This window comes from Crocuta crocuta, unplaced genomic scaffold, assembly GCF_008692635.1.
Source record: "Crocuta crocuta isolate KB4526 unplaced genomic scaffold, BGI_CrCroc_1.0 scaffold317, whole genome shotgun sequence".
Classification (NCBI taxonomy): Eukaryota; Metazoa; Chordata; class Mammalia; order Carnivora; family Hyaenidae; genus Crocuta; species Crocuta crocuta.
In genome coordinates this window covers 5,685,053-5,706,391 of record NW_027530984.1, presented here as the reverse complement: position 1 = coordinate 5,706,391, position 21,339 = coordinate 5,685,053, and the positions used below count along the sequence as shown (strand labels likewise).

At 35.0% G+C, this 21,339-nt stretch overlaps 1 protein-coding gene across 10 annotated transcripts in view; it reads right to left on the bottom strand.

Moving 5' to 3' along the window:
• The window catches only part of OSBPL8 (oxysterol binding protein like 8), a 154,838-nt gene that overhangs the window by 22,206 nt on the left and 111,293 nt on the right, over positions 1 to 21,339 (bottom strand). For all 10 annotated transcript variants that reach the window (XM_077770222.1, XM_077770212.1, XM_077770218.1 and 7 more), the window contains 9 exons: positions 17,225 to 17,302; positions 15,336 to 15,437; positions 13,118 to 13,321; positions 10,085 to 10,169; positions 8,487 to 8,658; positions 5,050 to 5,287; positions 4,290 to 4,474; positions 781 to 862; positions 413 to 511 (listed from right to left, as the gene is read on the bottom strand). In XM_077770222.1, coding sequence (XP_077626348.1) covers positions 413 to 511; positions 781 to 862; positions 4,290 to 4,474; positions 5,050 to 5,287; positions 8,487 to 8,658; positions 10,085 to 10,169; positions 13,118 to 13,321; positions 15,336 to 15,437; positions 17,225 to 17,302 — 1,245 coding nt within the window. The remainder of the gene's footprint in view (positions 1 to 412; positions 512 to 780; positions 863 to 4,289; positions 4,475 to 5,049; positions 5,288 to 8,486; positions 8,659 to 10,084; positions 10,170 to 13,117; positions 13,322 to 15,335; positions 15,438 to 17,224; positions 17,303 to 21,339) is intronic.

Sequence of the window (21,339 nt, the reverse complement as noted above, 5' to 3'; positions counted from 1 at the left end):
TGACTGTAATAGTAATACCTGTAAGTATGGTATTTAATCATACTGAGTACTAAAAGATTAAGTGCTTACCAAATGTTCACTAATAAGAAAGGTTAATAATCAACAGTGAGTTTACTGAGTTAATATTTTTTTAAATATTTTATTTATTTCTAGGAGAGAGAGAGAGAGAGCAGGGGAAGGTCAGAGAGAGAGGGAGTCACAGACTCCGAAACAGGCTCCAGGCTCTGAACTGGCAGTCAGCACAGAGCCCGACACGGGGCTTGAACCCACGAACCACGAGATCATGACCCAAGCGAAAGTCGGATGCTTAACCGACTAAGCCACCCAGGCGCCCAACTGAGTTAATATTTTTTATTAAGATATTCCAATACTTCGGAAACAGTTTTGTTTCTGTAACATGCATTTCAAATACCTGTTCAGCAATATAAAAAGTTTTGCTGTTTGTTCTGGGATGAATCCATAAACAACGGAAAGTCTCACCAAGTATAGGATTGTAAGGTTTCTTCAGTCCCTAGAAAAAAAATATACGAGTTTAAAAATACAAATCTGGAAGATGCCCCCTTCCTCCCAGTCAAAATGGGTTTAACTCTCTCATCCTTATAAAACTTCACAGTAGAAACAGGAAATAAAATGAAATGACTTTAATCATAATGCAGGTCTAAACGATTAAGTATTTTGCAATTTTGCTAACTCAGAGGCCCTGTAATGCTTTTCAATAAAGATAACATAAAAAAATAAAGAACTCATATAAACTTAAAAAAGTTAAAATATAAACATTACCTTTGGCTTTTTATAGAATCCTGACAAATACCATTTCACAACTTTCTTCAAACGGAAATAAGGATTTTCTTCAAGAGCAGCCCTAAAAACACAAAATGGTATAAACAAAACTTTTACAGACTATATCACAAATTCTCCCTCATATTTTTCTTTTAAAAATTTTTTTTAATGTTTTATTTATTTCTGAGAGAGAGACAGCATGAACAGGGGAGGGTCAGAGAGAGAGGGAGATACAGAATCTGAAACAAGCTCCAGGCTCTAAGCTGGCTGTTAGCACAGAGCCCGAAGTGGGGCTCGAACCCACGAACCGTGAGATCATGACCTGAGCTGAAGTCGGATCTTAAGTGACTGAGCCACCCAGGTGTCCCGTCCCTCGTATTTTTCAAGTAAACAACTGAGTATATGATTGGATAACATAAGTCATAGTTAAAACAGATGGCAAAAACAACCACATAAGTCAGTCTATAAGAATAACTTTTCATAATCTGGTTATTTTTCTCCCCGTTTTTCCTATTGTTTGATACACTGCCCATGGCTTTGCTCAAGTAGTTTTTGAAAACTCTCCAAACCGAGGTTTTCCAAATGGGGTTCTGGAGAGACGAAGATATTCCTAGGGGTTCTGTGAGAAACTATGATTAAAAAAAAATAAACGTATTTGGAGATTCAAGGACTGTGTGATGTGTAGCGTTTGCAATAATGGGGCAATGGCCAAGCAGCCTTTTTGTTAGAAGTCTTCAGTTCCATATGTTAGAGAAAGATCATGTCTACTTGATTTAGTCATTCTCAGTCACTGATTTTAATTAGAGGAGATTAACTATAACTGGTGAATGCTGTCCTACAAGAAGGGATATTAGCCTTCTTGTTGATATTAGCCTCTCCCATGCAAAGTGCCCCCCTAGGAACAGCTTGTACGCCCTTTTAGTTCCTATTACAAAATAGAGAAGTTTCAAATCACAAATATGGAAGTTTTAAGATAATTTAAGGCAATCAAGGCTATTTTTAGCCTTCAACCCAAAGTGCTACCAAATGATTTTCCAGAGTGAATACATTCTATCAATGTAACAGATAATCAAAGAACAATTTTCAATTTAAAGAAGAAATTTTTAGAAGCCATGACTCAGCTACCCCTGTGCCTTTTTACTGTTGCTCTAAACTGCAAAATGTTGCAAAAATGCATGTCAGAAGTGAATTGAGTTTTCATATATATTATATATAACAATATATAATATGTATTACAACTTCATGTCTGTATATTACAATTCCTTCAAGCCTGTCGGAAGAGTCAGCGTGTGATTTTTGAGAATGAGGTGTGAAATGGAAGAGACCAGGCTTAGGCTTACTGACAACTATGCCAAGTTGAAACGCTGGCCTTAGAGGGAGTAACAACCATCTGCACTCTTCTTATCTTGATTTAAATTCTCTTGCTATGCAATTTTATTTAATATTTTATGTTTACATAGTTCAAAACTCAAAGCAACATGGAGAAGTATACATGTCTTGCTATTGTCCCATATCTCCATATAGGCAACTTTTTTAGTTTTTTTAATAAACAGTTTTCTTTAAGCATAAAGAAGCAAATAAAAATATGGAGTCTTCCTTTTCTTAAAAAGATAAAAAAAGGTAGCAAACCACACATTTTTTGTACCTTGCTTTTTTCACATGCACATAATCCTGACCCTCCAAATCAGGTTACAGACTTCTTCCTTATATGTAAATGGACCATACATTATTTAGCNACACATTTTTTGTACCTTGCTTTTTTCACATGCACATAATCCTGACGATCCCTCCAAATCAGGTTACAGACTTCTTCCTTATATGTAAACGGACCATACATTATTTAGCCGCCAGTTAACTGTGGCTCAATACCTGGGTCATCTAATCTTTTACTATTACAAACGTTACTGCAACAATCTCATATATATGTCATTTTGAATATATAGAGGTATATTTGTAGGAATTATTCCCAGAAGCAGGATTACTGGATCAAAAGATTGAATGCATCTGTAATTCTGGTAAATACTGCCAGGTTCTTTTCAAAAGCACTGTGCTGTTTTGTGTCACGCAGCAGCCCCAGCAGCACACAAGTGCCTGCCGTCCCACAAAGCCTTGGCACCAGGGTGTGTAGCCAGAAAATTGCCACCTTTCAATTTGGGAAAATGGGTATCTCTCAGGAAGATTTCACTGTGATTCATAGGAACCTGCCTCATACTCAGAGAAATTAATTTCTACACAGATAAAAGAACTATAATAAGATATAAAGCAGAACTGTTCGGGGGGTGCCTGACTGGCTCAGTCAGTTAAGCGTCCAACTTCGGCTCAGGTCACGATGTCATGGTTTGTGGATTTGGGCCCCGCATCAGGCTCTGTGCTGACAGCTCAGAGCCTGCAGCCTGCTTCAGATTGTCTCCCTCTCCCTCTGCCCCTCCCCCACTCACGATCTGTCTCTGTCTCAAAAATAAACAAAAAAAAGCAGAACTGGGGTATAAAAGCTTTTGGTCACTGTGATGGATTAAAAACAGTATCTTATAGTTTGAATCTGCACTTTTCTCATTTTGAGTTGAGATTTACAAGTTTCAGGACTGTTTCTATTTATTCTTGAACTACCTGGTCTTTCCTTTTTCTTTTAGGTTGCTGGTCATTTTCATTAAATTTCTAAGAGCTCTTTTTATTTTAGGGAGATTAACACTTTGGGTATGACTTAATTTGCAAAAAAAAAAAAAAAATCCAAAAAACTCCCAGTTTCTCAATTATTCTTTGATTCAGCTTATGATTTTTTTACAATGTTCATTAAAGCAACTAAAAGACTAATAGTGCAACTAACAAATTTAATATAGATATTGATGCAGAATCTAAAAACCAGGCCGTAGGGCCAGAACCTAGAATCTTAGAAAACACGGTGTCTTGAACAGCTGGAATGAGGGCAGCATGTGAAATCTGGAAAGGTATATATAAAATTGGTGTCTTTTACTGGTTCTCCAAGAAACCGCTGGGAAAGAGATGGGCAGCTCCTCCTCCACTTCCTTCATGCCTGCCTTCCCCAGAATCACACCCAGGATCAACTGGCAGGAACAAAGCAAAGGTGAAAGCGGGGATTTATACCTGAGCTAGCATCTGGGGGGGCATTCTGGTTGTGGAAAACAGCACATCCCTCATGAGCATGCAAANGGGGATGGAGGGGGGGTGGGGAGGTGGGAAACAAGGCACTCCAAGCACCTTTCCCTATGGTCAAGAAACGGGTCAGGGAGCCTGTGAAAGCAGTGCTGCCAGGAAAAGGGTGGACTTCTTGTCCTTCCCATGCTTGTGATCTCTCAATTCAACTGCATAAATGGAAACATTATAGCAAAATATTAAATATTCTTATTAAGGTCAAGGTAGAACTGGTGGAGAGAGAGATATCTCATTATAGCCTAATTTTGGTAAGGCATAACCACTGTTATTTGCACTCTGAAAAAAATCTCTTAAAACCATAAAGCATCTTTCATTTTAAGAAATGAGAATCTACTCACTCAGATAAGAAATCTGCATGATAGTAGTAATCTGAAAGTTTATCCAGGAAAGAACGAGGTTCCAAAATAAATGTTGGCAGAACCACCCTGGACAGGTCCATGCCAGGGCGGACTTGTTTCAACAGTGTCCAGATAAGGCTTTTGTTTTCTTCAGACACAGTTTCTGTTTGAGAAGCCTCACCTGCCTTTAGCAATTGACAAAAAAAAAAAAAAAATACTCAAATATCATATTTATTTCAGACACATTAGATATCTATAGGGTATGAATATTCTAAAAGACTATTACAAGCATTCTTAAAATGTGGAAATAGCTCATTAGGTAATAAGTCTATAGCTATAAAACTTAGGCAAAGAATAGTTGTTAAGAGACATCAAAGTGAAGGATATATACAAGGGATTCATTACAAAAAATATTACATGCAATTATTTTATGCTATATTTACTTCTATGAATTAGCAATAACAAGAACATTACAAACTCATGTGTCCCTGCAATTCACACTGTACCTGGCAATGATGTTAAGTAGTACTATCCTATTTCAAAAACAAATCTGGAGAAAATGTAAACTTTAATAGAATTTATTGGTACTTGTGTGAGTATACATGTTCTTTATAAACCTGATATATTTCATATGTATGCAATTTTTAAAATAAAATAATAGGTATCATCTAAATATTCTCTTTCAGAAAATGTCTTCAATTTAAGTTGAAAATTCCCAAGAATTAGAAAACCACAATCTCTGAAAATCATAGACTTTTACCTCTCCAAGTTCTTCATGGCTCTGTTCAGTGTAGGTAGTCTCCTTTAAAGGCTCCACGGGCTCAGGTTCGATATAAGAGTCATCCTGCCTTTCGGATGTATCTGTGTCACTTTCTTCACTTTTCCCCATCACCTCATTGTCTGATTCATCATGCTCTTGATCGTTTTCTTTATCAGATTTATCAGAATACATATCTTGGTCCTTAAAATGCTGCCGTTCAATTTCACTGTCATTTAACCTTGAAGGTAAGAAATATTAGGAGAAAGAATAAAAGAGATTAAGAATGTTTAATTTATGGGGTACCTGGGTGGCTCAATTGGGTAAGTGTCCGACTTCGGCTCAGGTCATGATCTCGTGGTCTATGGGTTCAAGCCCCACATCAGGCTCTGTGCTGACAACTCAGAGCCTGGAGCCTGCTTCAGATTCAGTCTCTCTCTCTCTCCCCCTTTGCCCCTCCCATGCTCATACACTTCTTTGTCTCTCAATAATAAATAAACATTAAAAAAAATTTTAAAGAATAATTTATAAATCAGAATGGTATGAACATTCATTGAGAATTTAAGTGTTAGGCACTGTCTGTGTTTTAGATAGTTTTACTCTGTTAACACTCAATAATAAGCTTATGAGAAAAGTATTATTATTCTCAATTCACAGATTAGTAATAGTAAATAAAAGCACAGAGAAATTAAATAACCTGGGAAATATTAAAAGAGAACACTCTGAGCTCTTTGCCTTTTTACCATATAGGGTGAAAAGCTTCCAAAAGCAAAGTTTTAGACTTTACCTTGCTAGATTTTTTTTCTTGGTCTTACAAACATCATCATTTGAATCAACCTCACTCTTGCTTCTGGCTTAAAGAAAAACTTCTGAGTCTAGATTATCAGATTCTCAAGAAAACTCAAATGAATTATGGCTTTCCTCCTGTAAAGATCTCTCCAAAGTCACTCAAAGTAAGTGAAAATGTAAAAGGTAACTAATTATATCTCTTTAATACTTTACTCACAAGTTTAATCTTGAGGAAAAAAAGTCCAAGGAGAAGTGGAAACAGATATTTCAGTTTATGGAAACAAACCTATAGCCTAAAATAGATAAAGCTGCTACACCTCAACCCTATTCTTACTTATAGTGATTAGTGTTAATAATGTATACAAAAAAGAATTAAAAAAAAAACCACCTCACTTCCAGATTAAAAAAATTAACCCCCCCCCCAAAATCTTCATTTGTTTGGATTTTAACCAAAGGATTTCTAATAGAAATTCATTCTTATAGTACTTATTTTCTCTCTTTCCCATTATAATTATGTATTTTTAAAGTTTTTAAAATATATTTTGAGAGAAAATAAGCATGCGAGTGGGGGAGGGGCAGAGAGACAGGGTGAGAGAATCCCAAGTAGGCTCCTCACTGTCAGCACAGACCCCGATGCAGGGATCCATCTCACAAACTGGGAGATTGCGAACTAAGCCAGTTAAGAGTCGGACACTTAACCCACGGAGACACCTAGGCACCACTATAATCATATATTTTAAAAAAGCAGTCTAAAATTGCTGTCTCTGCTTTCTTACCACCTATTCTCTCCTGAACCTCTCATGACCTGGTTTTCACTCCCCTAAATACACTGAATCTGTTCTCTTAAAGGTAACTAATGATGCCGTGGCTGACAAATCCAGTGGCCTTGTATAATCTCCATCTTCTGTGACTTCTCTGAATTACAGGATTTTCATGATTATTTTCCTTAAAATGGTTTAAGTGCCTCGGTTCCATGTAACTATGGTTTGACTTATTGATCTCTTTGATCCCTTTTACTTCCTTCCATCTATAAAATATTTTAATCTTCTTTGGCCTTCTTTTATTTTCTCTATCCTCTCTCCCCTTTGGCAAGCTTGCCAATTTTAAGACTTCACCATCATTTCTGTTTGATTTTCAAACCCATGCATGCAAAAATAAGCTTAAGGCCCATGTTTTTAAATGCTTGGCTGACATTATTTATATGTCCTGGGGCCAATACATCCTCAACATGTCCAATTATTTAATATATTATCAACTCCCAAAATGGTTCTTTATTTTACTATCATCTTATCAGTTATTCAGATTTCAAACTTGAAATCGTTAATTTTACCCACTCTCTGTCCCTTACATCTAAGTAGACTATAGGTCTCAAAGGTAGGCCTTCATTTCCCTGGTCTCAGTATCTCTTAGCCCATGTTTTGTCGTACAGCCAAATGAAAATGTTGCTATACTGATTCTACCTTTGTAAAACTCTGTTATATTGATCTTCCCTCTGATTCCCTAGCTGAATGTTATCTACATCTTCTAAATTCTCCTGATCCTGTATTAACCTACAGCATCTCTCCTTTGGTTGTTTATGTCATTCTTATCTTCCTATCATTTATAGTTGCCTGACATTTTATAGGTTTCAAACAAAACATCTCTCCAGGGTCAGACAGCCTGTACACTGTTGCACTAGATTCAAATTAAGATCATATCTGATACATCTCCCTATTTATAATGCAGTGAATAATACAGAAAAGTGTATGTCTCATACACAAAAGAGGCTCAAAAATTTAAATGAGTAAATATATAATGAAGTTTTAAGATTCCAAAATAAAAGCATTTAAAAATTATCTGGTATTCAATAAAATCAATGGGCTATTTACAGCTGAAGAGCTTCAAGGGAAAAATTCCTGGGAAGGGTCCCAACAAACACCCATTCCTAACTTTGAGGAAAGTAACCTCAGTGCTGTAGGGAGAAAGTAGCTTCAGAGCAGAGGCTGAGTACTAGGGCAAGGGAGGAGAAGGAAAGTCTAATAGTTTCCCTACAAAGAAACAAAAGAGATCTGAATCTCAACCAAAGTATTTGTTAGTTTCCCTAGGGAAATTTTTTTTTAGTATTAACTACAATGAATGTTTCAGGGTATAAAACTACAAATAGGATTCAGTTCCAACTTAAAACATTTGCGGTGTAATAGGAGAATTCCACAAATACCAGGTAGAGTAAGTCAAGTGCCATTACCAAAAATAATAAAAAGTGCTATAGAACAGCAACAGAAGAATAGATTACATCTTACTGTCATGAAGCAGGAAATGCTTTGCATTTGATGTAATATTTGAGATTGGTCTTGAAGAATAGGATTATGAAAGGAGAAAAAAGCAAGGAGGACTAGAAAACATTCTTAATGGAGGGAACCCCATGTATAAAGACAAGGTATATACTTGGGAAAGAACAACTACTTCACATTAGCTGAAACAAAGGAAATAACTTTCTATACCTTATTATAGCAATGAAGCAAATTTTAAATCAGGCCTGAGACCATATAATGGGAAGAAAAGAGCCAAGTTCAATTCTAGACATACTATAAAAATTCTAGGCTTGCCAACTAACCTAGTGAACAACACCATCCCTTCTAAAAATCATCAAATTTTTAGAAATAGCTACTTACTGAAAGTTGTCACCACTGTGGAGATTGTTAGCACGTAATAAGCCATACAAAGTCACATGCGTGCTCTCTGATGAAATGCTCAGGTCATGTTCCTTTCCTTCCCTGATCATTGTACGTTTAAGAAGACTAGAACATTTCAAAGCCAACTCCAAAGCATCCATCCAGCACCTTCCTAGAAGAACACAGATTCATAAGCAGTATAGTTCAAGAAACTATAAAAAACCAGCATCATCTTTATTTGACACTATTAACCTTTAAGCATACTATTACTTCTTTGAGAAACATTCACAGGAAAAGTTAACATGAATATAAAATCTTGCAAGGATTTTTTAATGCAATTTTGCAGTTTAGCAACTGCTTTTCACAGACCAAGCATCTAAAAACCACTGGTAAATGAACAGTACATAGAATGCATTAGAAAGTATACCTAATCTAAAATAAACATACTTTGATTTTAAAATCTCAGAACATTAACAGGTAGTATAGTTTGCAGCTACCAATGAAGGTACAGAAAATGCACTATAGGGGTTATGCTTCTACTATAAACAAACTTATCAAAATAATATTTTGTTGCTGATAAAAGGTCTATCCTCAGGTTTACTATCATCCATTCTACTTATAGGTATGAAAATTCTGAAGTCATGGAAATAAGTGTCTGTACAATATTGTCATTAACTGCTGCATTGGTAGAAACACTAATAACTTTATTTTTTAAGTTAAAATTTAGGACTGTATTAGCAAAAAAAAGTTGATCTTAAAAAATACATATATAAGTATATGTTATATAAGTATATATATTATGTAAGTATATAGAATGCATTAGAAAGTATATCTAATCTAAAATAAATATACTTTGCTTTTAAAATTTCAAAGAACATTTCAAATATATATATATATATATATACATTTCAATATCTGTTGGAAATATCAGCCAAGTAAAAAGCTTTTCATAATGTAAGCTTGTGCCTATGATATTTTAATTTTAAAAATAACCATCAGGTAAAAGTAAACTCTGAAAGGTTACAAGATTCCCTAGGCTAAGTTAGTCTAAACTATAAAACATAAGTGAGGAAGAAATCCATTATCAATTATTAAGGTTTTATAGTGTGGCTTTCACATAAATAAGTTTTACCCTCTCCATATTGCTTCAAGAATTAAATATTAAGTTACTAACTGCAGAACAAAACTTAATACTTGAATCTCGTACATAAAAAAAAACTCTAAACAGTGTATATGTGGTATAAATGTTAATTTTTAATAATAAAACACAAATAGTATTAAATGTACCTCTACAAGGATAAAACTTAGTGAGTTACCACAAAGAACACTAACAAAGAGTGTTAACATATCAATGGAGGATGAAGAAAGCTTTATGCTGCCAATTCATCACTCATTTATACAATGCTTCCTTCCTATCAGATTTCTGTTTGTCTATAAAGTTAGTGAAGTTTTTAGTATTATAAGCAATTTATAGTCACAATATGTCTGCTGCAATACCATACTAAAGAGATTTGCCTCAAAGGAAAATACACAGCGGCATATAAAATGAACCCTTAAAAATGAGGGCCAAAATCAAATTCATCAAAATCTGTATTTACCATCTGACTCTGAAGTAGCTCGGATGATCAAATAACTGCTAGGTAAGGGCTGAGTTATAGACCCAACTGCTTCGCCTTTGGGGCCCTTAAAATAAAAGAAAATAAATGGTGTACAGTTCATATTATGAAATCTCAATTTCGTATTATCCACTATTACCTATAATAATATAATCTAAAAGCAAAGAAGCTTGAATTTCATGCTTAAGAAGTATTAAATTTTAAGAAAGTAAGTATTGAGTAAAGTTTTCCTCTTCTAACAAGTATACCTCCTTAACAGAAAGTTGAACAACTTATAGCTATCACTAAACATTATCTCTATTTATGGTTCACATAGTAAAGAAAAACCTGCAATTTATTATACTAGGCCAAATCTTAACAGAGAATTTCCAACCCAAAGATACTACTAAGATAAGTAATACTAAATTTCTAGAGGCCTAAAGAAAGCTGGAAATATAATTTATAAATTGGAATAAGTCTAGGGAGAAAAAAAAAATCTCTATTTTACAACCATTGAAAATACTTATTATAAAATACTAACTAAAAAACCTAATTTTATTTTTCCAGAAAGAAAATAGAATTCTGTCATTGCTGTTGTTGAGTACGGTTATTTGTTTTAGGAGTAAACAATGCCAGGAACCCTACAGTAATTAGTATCACCAAGGCTAATAATATTAGGTGAACACAATTCTCTGGAAAGGAAATCGGAGGATAAACTTACACTATAATTTTGATAGCCAAAGCATAATTTTAAGTTGTAAGAATAAAATGAATTTGAGAGGCATAAACATAAAGAAGATAAAGATTCAAAATGACAAAGTGAAAAAAAAAGCCAATATTTTTTAACTAATACTGTAATATCCCTTGGGTATTTGCAAACAGCTTTCTAATTTATGGGCCAGTTCCTAGAACCAGCGTAAAGCAGGATCTAGTCACACTGCTTAGGTTTCAAGCTTGGTTCCATGCTAGAAAAATTCTTAGGTAAACCCTTAAGGCCTTAATCTCTTTATTTAGGTAACAGGGGAAAATTACAATCTCCTTAAAGGTAAAAAAATTAAAAAAAAAAGAGTCCATATAAAATGCTCGAGTCCTGATACAAGATAAAAATTCAACGTTACTTTTACCTAATCGTAGATACTAACTTTGAAGCTGTTTAAACTATGTCCTAAGCAATATTTTGCTTGTGGAAAACATTGATTATTATCTAATTATACAAATTTTCCTCCCACCAATATTGGGAATTCAATAAATTTGACATTAAAAATCTTTATTAATTTAAAAATTCATTCTAATTCTGGGACATCTGGGTGGCTCAGTTGGTTGAACATTCGACTTTGGCTCAGGTCATGATCTCACGGTTTGTGGATTCAAGCCCTGCACTGGGCTCTCTGCTGTCACCACAGAATCTGCTTTAAACCCTCTGTCCCCTTCCCCACTCACACTCTCTCAAAAATAAATAAAACATTAAAAAAATAAAAATTCATTATAATTCTTACAATTCTTTTTTCTTACTGTTTTATTTATTTCTGAGAGAGAGACAGCATGAGCAGGGGAGGGTCAGAGAGGAAGATAAAGAATCTGACACAGACTCCAGGCTCTGAGCTAGCTGTCAGCACAGAGCCCGACGTGGGGCTCAAAGCCACGAACTGTGAGATCATGACTTGAGCTGAAGTCGGACACTTAACCGACTGAGCCACCCAGGCGCCCCTATTCTTACAATTCTTAAGAGTAGTAGTAAAGAATACTGTACATAAAAAGTTTGAAAGTTTTTTTTTTTTTTTACTTGAGAATCAATGATATATAGTTAACAGAGGTTCTATGGGTTAAATTCTTTCCCTATGGGAAGTACCTAATCCCAGAATGAAACTCTCTAATCCTAAATTTATTCCTGGTATGATGACAGACTACTGAAATAAAGGTTAAAAGTCCAGGCTTTTAATAGGTGTATGTATATTGCCTAATTAAGCAATAGTAAAAAAAAAATTTAAAGCTGAAGTTACTTTTAACTCTAAATCTCAATTAGGTAGTTTTCCTTAAGGAAAACCTCTAAAACCTTTATTCATATATAACTGACCTTCTTAGAATCTGAAATAATTATTGCTTTGTAAGAATTTTTAAGAATGAACTAAATTCATTTATTCCATCAGTGTTTACTGAATGTTTAATGTTTGTAGAATCCCTTAGTAGTTAATCAAATAAGGTGTTTCTATTTTCCTGATTAAACTTCTGCTTTTTTTAACAGAGGAATGATCACAGTTATGCTTTTTAGTTTTATTAATTATTATTATTATATTTTTAATGTTTTTATATATTTCTGAGAGAGAGAGAGAGACAGAGCATGAGTGGGGCAGGGGCAGAGAGAAGAGGGAGACACAGAATCTGAAGCAGGCTCCAGGCTCTGAGCTGTCAGCACAGACCCTGATACAGGGCCTGCACCCACAAACTGCAAGATCATGACCTGAGCCAAAGCTGGTCACTTAAACCAACTGAGCCACCCTGGTGCCCTGGTAATTGCAAATTTTTTAAAAAGAGTACAAACTGAATCCCCACAGTTAAGAGATTATAAGGTTCAGTGTAAATTTGGGAAACATTTTCCTCAAAAATTTTTAAGTTAGATCCTTTAAAAAATTTTTTAATGCTTATTTATTGTTGAGAGAGAGAGAGAGAGTGCAAGCGGGGAAAGGGCAGAGAGAGAGAGGGAGTCACAGAATCTAAAGCAGACTCCAGGCTCTAAGCTGTCAGCACAGTGCCTGGCATTTGGCTTGAACTCAGGAACCACGAGATCATGACCTGAGCCGAAGTCGGATACTCCACCGACTAAGCGACCCAGATGCCTCTTAAGTTAGATCTTAAAGGCAAACAAAGCCTTTTGGTACACAGTTCATCGTGGGTAGAGAAAACAGAGGAATACTGCACTTGAAAACAAGCAAATTTAGAAGTCCTTGCAGAGGTTAGCAATCATTAGATTAATTGATTTATCTCAGTTAAACTCACAGACTGTCATCTTTACTTTTTACATATATAACAAGTGCTTACCTTCACTGCCCAAATAGACTGCTCCAAAGGATGAAAAAGTTTGAAACAAAAGCCATCCTTTTTTGATGGACGCTCAATGATTTCACAGGCATTCAGAAGGACTGTTCCTACCCACTGACCATTTTTCTGGGTTTTATAAATCAGTAGCACCCCGGGTTTCAGAACACACCACAACTTGGTCCAGCTCTTTAGAGTACCACGAATCTATAAAAAGATAAGTTTATTTAGGAAATAAAACTCTTTTTCTCTTTTTTGCTCCACAAGATACAAATTCAGTAACAGCAAATAGGATGTTTTTATCTAAAATTCCTACAACATATATATTTAAGATTCAATAGATTTTTTTTTAAGCTACGAGATGTCAAGCACTGCACACAAAGACAAAAAGCATGGCCCCTGCTTCTGAGGAACTTAAAGTCTAGCTAGAGGCTGGGTGAACAGTTTCAAAATAATGTGCCAAGTAGAAAAGAATGCTTTTCCCCAACCCTCCGTGCCAGCTCAGGTGTTATTTAAATATACTTTCCTAGTACCAAGAGTCTCCTCTTCTTGGCATCTATTGTAATTTTATTTGTGGGAGTATAAGATTATTCCATCCATTAAGATTCTTTCCCCCTTTCACCCCTACATCGCCAGTACTGAAATAACTGCCAGCACGCACACCAGGCATTCCCTAAATACCCACTGAGTGGTAGGAAGAGGGAAGAACCTCCTTTGAGCCCCCAAAATTACCTTTTTAAGTTACTCTGCTTTTAGTAATTACATAAAATGTGCCATTTAAGTTCTTGGGAGAATTTTAAAACACAGTTACATGAATCTCTCTCTAGTCTCAAAATGTTCCTCATCACAGGGTTTAAGACTATGTCAATTATAGGTCTGTAACTGGTTTTTCCTATCAATTTCTATTTCTGTCATCCATTAAAAATGTTTCTATGCAAGTCACTGAATTCACAATACTGAAAAAAATGCTAATATATTCAGAATAAAAACTAGGAATTATCCTCACTTATATTTACTGTAAAACATCTCTCTCAAAGCACTTCCATGAATTATGAAATAAATATAGGGTTCCTAACCCATGAAATAGACTTATCACAATAACTAAACAAGAAAAAGTTAGAAATGAGGAGTTTGGAGCCAGGAATGAACAGAAATCTTTGAGAAAAGTACATGTTTATACAAGAGAAACAGAAAGATCAGAGAAGCAAAAGGAAGAGTTACCCTGAGATAACATTCTAGATCTGGGACATATGACAGTAGAACATGCATGGAAAATTATCAGAATGAAGTTTATGATTTAGAAAGTCAGCCCGGGGATGTGTTAGGGACTTTTAGGGGCTTAGTTGCAGCAACCCTAAGTTAGAAAGAAGACAAGAGGAAGCTTGGCTCTGAAAAACCCACGTGAGATATACAGCATAAAGATTTCTAAGTAGCAGCAAATATAAGTCAGGATGTGTCTTTAGCACAACACTGAAGAGGATCTCAGTACTACCTGAGCTAATAAGGAAATTATCATTAGGCTCCCATTTTAGTAAGAGAACTTTGACAAAAGATTTCATAAGGATTATACATTGGAGATTGGACCCACTTTTTGGGAGAGTGGAAAGGTTCCAGGGCTGGAGTGATTTTTAGATTAATGCCAGGTACTAAAATTTCCTGGGAGACAGAGTCTTACAAGATCATTCTTAAACTTAGCATTTAGTCTGAAAGACTCCTACCAAATAAGAATGGGAAAGAGAACAGACTGGGATGATTTAAAAAAGAAAAAGAAAAAAAGAAAAGAAAAAAGAAATAAAAGTGGAAATAACCAGAGGCCCAAATAAGGCATGGAAACAGCAATATGCATGTTTTTCTGAAAATTAATCCTTTCCAAATGATAATTTTTATATTAACTTTGTTTCATATCTTCTCAATAATGCATATACTACACCTATAATATTGATAATTTAAATAGCAAAATTAGACTATATGTCACACAAATCAAAAAGCCTTTTAAAAAAACTGCTATCCATTTTCAGTGTTAGTGTCAAGACAACTTTAAGTTTCCTTCTCCCCATTACAACTAGAATAGAGAACCTCTGGGATACAATTAATAGTCTGCCAGTGAAAAACAGTCATCCCAGGAGTTGTTTTTTTTGTAGGCCTTCAGTGCACTTTGGGCTTTCCTATTCCTGTAGGTAAACATCCAGCCATTTGAATTCAAGTTTCAGTACAAACTGACCTTCAACCAATCAGCCATAACAATAACAGAAGGATCTGTGATTGTACTGAGTAACTCCTTTGTGGCTCTTTTCTTTTCTTCTCGGTAATTTTTCTTTTGCACCTATTTTACAGAAATAATAGAAAAGTTAAAAACTCATTAGAAAGGGGCAATTTCTTTCCAAAATTTTTAGGTCTAGAGAATGTAGAGTATAAAATTCTAAACCTCTTTTAGAATTCTAGCATCTTAGGATAAAATAACTTTTTTTAAAAGAGTTGGTAAGAATTTTTGGAGTTCAAAATCTGATCACTAGTTCTCTATATTTATGAAGAATTTTACTGTTTTTTAGTCACACAATACTGTATGAATCCAATCTCATGGTAAGAACTTCAAACATACAAATAAAGCTAAAGCTGTCTTTATTATACCCTATCCTATTCCAATCCTCAGAACTGACCACTGTTAACACTTCCAGAAAACACTATGCTTTCAGGCTTTTTCTATGTATACAATCTAAAAAATATACAGCTTTTGTGGTTCTGTCTTTTTAAACACATTTTTAAAAAAAGTTCTTCTATTCAATATTTTTTGGAGCATTTGCATGCCTATCTCCTTCCTTTAATTGCTACATAAGCTTCGTAGTAGGAATAAAATAGTAAGAACTGATACTTACTGGGCACATTCTGTGTACCAATTATTGTGCTAAGCACTTTACACATACTACCTCATTTAATCTTTGCAATTACCTCAGGAAGTAGGCCAATTATTTTTATTTTACAGATGAGAAAACTGAGGTGCAGAGAGTAACGTGCCCAGGATAACACAGCTAGTAAGTCATGGAGGCACAATTCAAATAAAGGCAGACTGGCTCTAAAAGACATGCTCCTAACCACCATGCTATACTGCTTCTATAATTTTTCTTAATAAGTTCTCTCACTGATGGAAATCCACTCTGTTACCAGTTTTACAAACAATGCTACAACTGTTTGTAGCTGGCAATTTTCCTCTCTCTGTACTAAGATATGAGAAACAATTAAGAAACAAAAAAGTGACATTGATTAAATCAAAATATTAAAGTTTACTCTCAGAAGTCACCTCTGAGATAACCTAGAAAGGCAGCAATGGATTAATACAGTCTCATTATTCCTCTGTGGTTATTACATGGATGGGAGAAAAGTAGTGTAAAACTACCAGTGACGCAGTTCTCTTAGCTATAAAACCTTCCTATTTGCACTTAATGGTAAAGAAATGTCAACAATTATGCAGCCAAAATACTTCAGCCTTTTGGTCCTTATTAATATGCATATCTGAATTAACAGATTTAATATGGGATGGCAAATATAAATGCATATAGGATCAGATACAAGAAAAAAAAGGGAGTAAAATAAACCATGCAGGGATCAGAGTGGACTGGAAAACATGTGTTTCTTAAGGCCCAGGATCTGTGGTCATTCTGGAAGATAAGTCCAAAGTGAGTATTTTCTTACAGAGGTTCTGGAAAACTGAACTTAAAATTGTTACCTCAAATTTTTAAACCATTGTGTGGGTCAAACAAAATATCTATCTGCAAGCCAAATTCAGCCCATGACCTAGCAGTTATTAGTAAACCTGAAAGTCAAAAAGCAGCACAGCTTCCCATCACATGTTCTACAACACAGTGATGTGCCTAACTCAGGTACAACTGTGTAGTGACACTGGTCCTCAGCCTCCAGAATGGCAAAGTGAGGCCTGAAGCCAAGCAGGACGGTCATCAGTTAACTCCAGTGTGTCACAGAAAAGTAACATGTTTTATGTGTTCCTGTCTGATATTGTTTTTCTTTCTTTAGGATATACATCTCTCTCTGGTTGGCCTACTTGCAAAAACACATGCAAAGCATAATGTTATTTATGAAATAGCTATGGAAACTAACCTTGAGAGATTCTTTTTTTGTGAGCTTGCTTGAAGCTGTACTATCCTTCTCCGAGCCATTATAAAGTTTAGATTCAGACTGAAATCACATAGAAATGAACAAAAGAGAAATAATAATTAAAACCTTCACTTATTCTTTACATACAGCATATAAAAATTAATGTTAAAGCCATGTTTGTGACATTCTTCCCATTTATCACTGTGATACATCATATACAAATTATATACAGTATATAAAGCCAAATACAAATTTTCAAATGTCAATTTTCCCTAGAAAGAATTTGGGTTTAAAAACGAATCCATGTTAAACCCACAAAAGCACAAAAATAAACACTTATCAGGAGTGCCAGGCTGGCTCAGTCAGAAAAGTATGCAACTTTTGATCTTGGGTTCTTGAGTCTGGGCCCCATGCTGGATGTAGAAATTACCCAAAAAAATAAACTTAAAAACTAATCAATAAATTAATCTACAATGTAAGATTAAATAAGATCATGTGTAAATTTTTGCATTCTACTTTCCAGAATATTTCTAGGGAACATATGCAATTATTTATTCTTAAAAGTATCCAAGGTAATGTATTTTTTTACTTAAAATATTCCAAATAAAAAAACCAAACCATGTGTATTCTAGCAAGTTACTGCAGGTACTGCCCTATTGCTACTTCTCCAATAAAAAGAAATATATAGATCTTCAGAAATTAGTATTAAAACACTATTTCAGTGTTTAAAAACCAATATTCCTTGGGCCGCCTGGGTGGTTCAGTCGGTTCAGCGTCTGACTTTATCTCACGTCATGATCTCACAATTCGTGGGTTCAAGGCCCACGTCGGACTCTGTGCTGACAGCTCAGAGCTTGGAGCCTGCTTCAGATTCTGTGTCTCCCTTTCTGTCCCTCTCCTGCTCACTCTCTGTCTCTCTCTCAAAATAAATAAATATTAAAAAATGAAAAAGTTTAAAAATAAAATAAAATAAAAACCAATATTCCTAGCATCTATTTCTTCCTACCTACCCAGTGCCCCTTAAGTATTACTGTCTTAAACTTGTTTCCAGACTTTGTTTATATTTATTTTCATTTGATCTTCACAAGAACCTTGAAAAACAGACTTAACAAGTGGTTTTATCGCCATTTTACAAATCATGAAAGAGAGGCTCAGTGCAATTGATCTTCTAAACTAACAATAAATATACAGGGATCAGAATCTAGGTCTCCTAATCCAGCCCTCTGTTAAGGTGACTACATTCTTTAACCAGAACAAAAGAGCATAAATATGAAAACTGCTTCTGTAAATCTTGGAACAATACAATAAAACAGGTTTAGTGTCCTGTGTTCTATGATTTTCATTTTTATCTATTGTTAAACATAGGTACTTATAGTTCTAAGCATGACTCCTAGTGCCAAGAAAGTACTGGGGATCCAAAGGGTGGCTTTCAAATGTTGAATTGCCAATGTGCATATCACTAGGTGTGGTCACGGATAAAAAAAACTTTGGGTATAAACTCTCTCACTCAATTTTAAGAACCATGAAAGCAGGGACCATATTTTTTCACCAATGATACCCAAGTATCACCTGGGAAAGAAAGGGCTTACTAAATACCTGATGAATAAAATAAAGATTAAACTAGCATTTGCAACTCATTTCTTTTACCTCTCCTGAAAATGCCTCTGCTACTAGGTATAAAATATGGGTTATTACAGTGATGATAATAATAACTGGCTGAATGAGACAGAAGAGAACTACAAACTACTGAAGGTGGGGATTAACCCAATTAAATTTTTGTTGAAGTCACTCCTTTGAGGACGAGACTTGAACACCATACAATTTACTCTCAAGAGAATGACATAGATTATGATATCAAAATAATGTTCAAAATTCCTCAAGCCGAACAGGTCTCTGTCTTTTTCTTGGCTCTGAGAACCCAAGGATGGCAAAGGTACTGTGATAAGAATAGGATGATTTCTATTTCCCACAGCTTAATAAGAAAATGTGTATTACAATGTACTTCTGACATACGAGTAAATGAAGAATAAATGCTAATGAAAATTAGTGGCTACTTATTCTTTACCAAATACTATTCTAAATCCTTTATCCTCACAGCAACCCTAAGAGATAGTAGTAGTATCTCCCCTTTGCCAATAAAGACTAACCAATTAAAAATAACTTCCCCAAGTCACAGAGCCAGAAAGTACATGAGCTGGGATTTGTTCCCTGGTCTACCTAATTCCCAGTCTCATGCTCTTAGCCACCTTTTAATGATTTCTCATCTTTTAAAACTATTCACACAGAATCTTAGCGTGACTCAGATTTAAGATTTATCTTCATGAACAAAAGGGAGTGTGTTTCCTGGATGTAAGATCTGGCTTGGTGATTCCTAAAAGATTCTAGTATATAAGGGACCAAGAGGCCAGAAGGGTGTCATATAACCTTGGTAAACTTAAGAGAGCACGTATTTTAAGGAATCTTTGCCACCCAGTTCTAGGAAAAAAATAATAATCCACTGACCAAGTTCTAGAAGTCTTTTTATATACTACACCTAAGTTTTCTGAATCTACAGGTTATTTTTTTATATACCTAAACCCAAACCATTTTTGTTGGAAATATTTTACTATACTAAGTTTATCTTCCTTTATAACCTTACTGACCACTACCTTAATGATGGCCATAGGGTTTAAGGTCTAGTACTGTTTACTTCTTCATTAAATGGTCTTACAATGCTCAGCATGTTGTATTTTTCACTTTTCTTTTTATTTTCCACCTGAAATACTGTCCCCAATGAGCTGTGTGACTTTGACAGGTTATTCAATCTCTTTCAGTCTTAGCTTCTGCATTTGTAAAATGAGGATACTCCTACTTACTAACTTGTAGGTTGCTCTGATGATTAAATGAGGTAGTGTGTATGACGTGTATAACATAGTAGTTGGTATATACTGTGTTTCAGGTTTGTGACTATCTTCTAGATTGCAAGTGCTGTCAAATATCTTGACCTTTAAATAAATGGAACATTAATGTATGAGAATACTTTCAACTTGCTTTGAAAACCATAAAATCCTACAGATATAAGGAATAATAATAATAATGTTATTATGACCATTATCAGATATTATGATTTGGAAAGGGTCTTTTAAATGTCCAAGTAAATATATTTCTTACAGCAAGTGATAGATTATTTTGCATACTTATAGATAGGCAGATGTATAGCTAGAGAATAAATAGATCTGGACTCAAAAAACTACTTTCCTTGTAAGAGGATTCCTTTTATCCCACTAGACACAGTACCCTTGAGGGTAATTCCTTTTGTGGAGATGGGTAACTCAAATTCTTTTTAGGGGTGCCTGGGTGGCTCTGTTGGTTAAGCATCTGACTTCATTCAGGTCAGGTTATGATCTAAGGGTTCTTGAGTTTAAGTCCCACATTGGGTTTCATACAGACGGTGCAGAGCCTGCTTGGGATTCTTTTTCTCTTCCTTCCCCTCTCTCTGCCCCTCCCCCTCCCCCCTCTTAAAATAAACAAACTAAAAAAAACTTTTTAAAGTAAGAATTCCTTTAAAAATGCTAAGAAGGGGAGGCAGCTGGGTGGCTCAATCAGTGAAGCATCCAACTTCAGCTCAGGTCGTGTTCATGAATGAGTTTGAAACCCATATTGCACTCTATATTGACAGCTCGGGGGCCTATAGTCTGTTTCAGATTCTGTGTCTCCCTTTCTCTTTGTCCCTCCCCTGCTTGCGTTCTGTCTCTTTGTCTCTCTCTCTCTCTCTCTCACTCGCTCTTAAAAATAAACATTAAAATAAAAATGCTAACAGGAGGATGGGATGACTTCATTAACTGACTTTTCCAATTCACTCATTTATAGGATGCACAAGAAATAGAAACTGTTTTTAAGTGGGGGGTAATAAAAAAATAAAAATAAAACTAGAGGGTAAAAAAGAGTGTATTCAAAAAAAAGTTATTCCATTGTGTTTACTGATCCTAATCATGTATTTTAACTCTATGAAGCCAGCATTACCTTCATTCCAAAACTAGACAAAGACTCCATTAAAAAAGAGAACTACAGACCAATCTCCTTGATGAACATGGATGCAAAAATCCTCAACAAAATATTAGCCAATTGGATCCAACAAT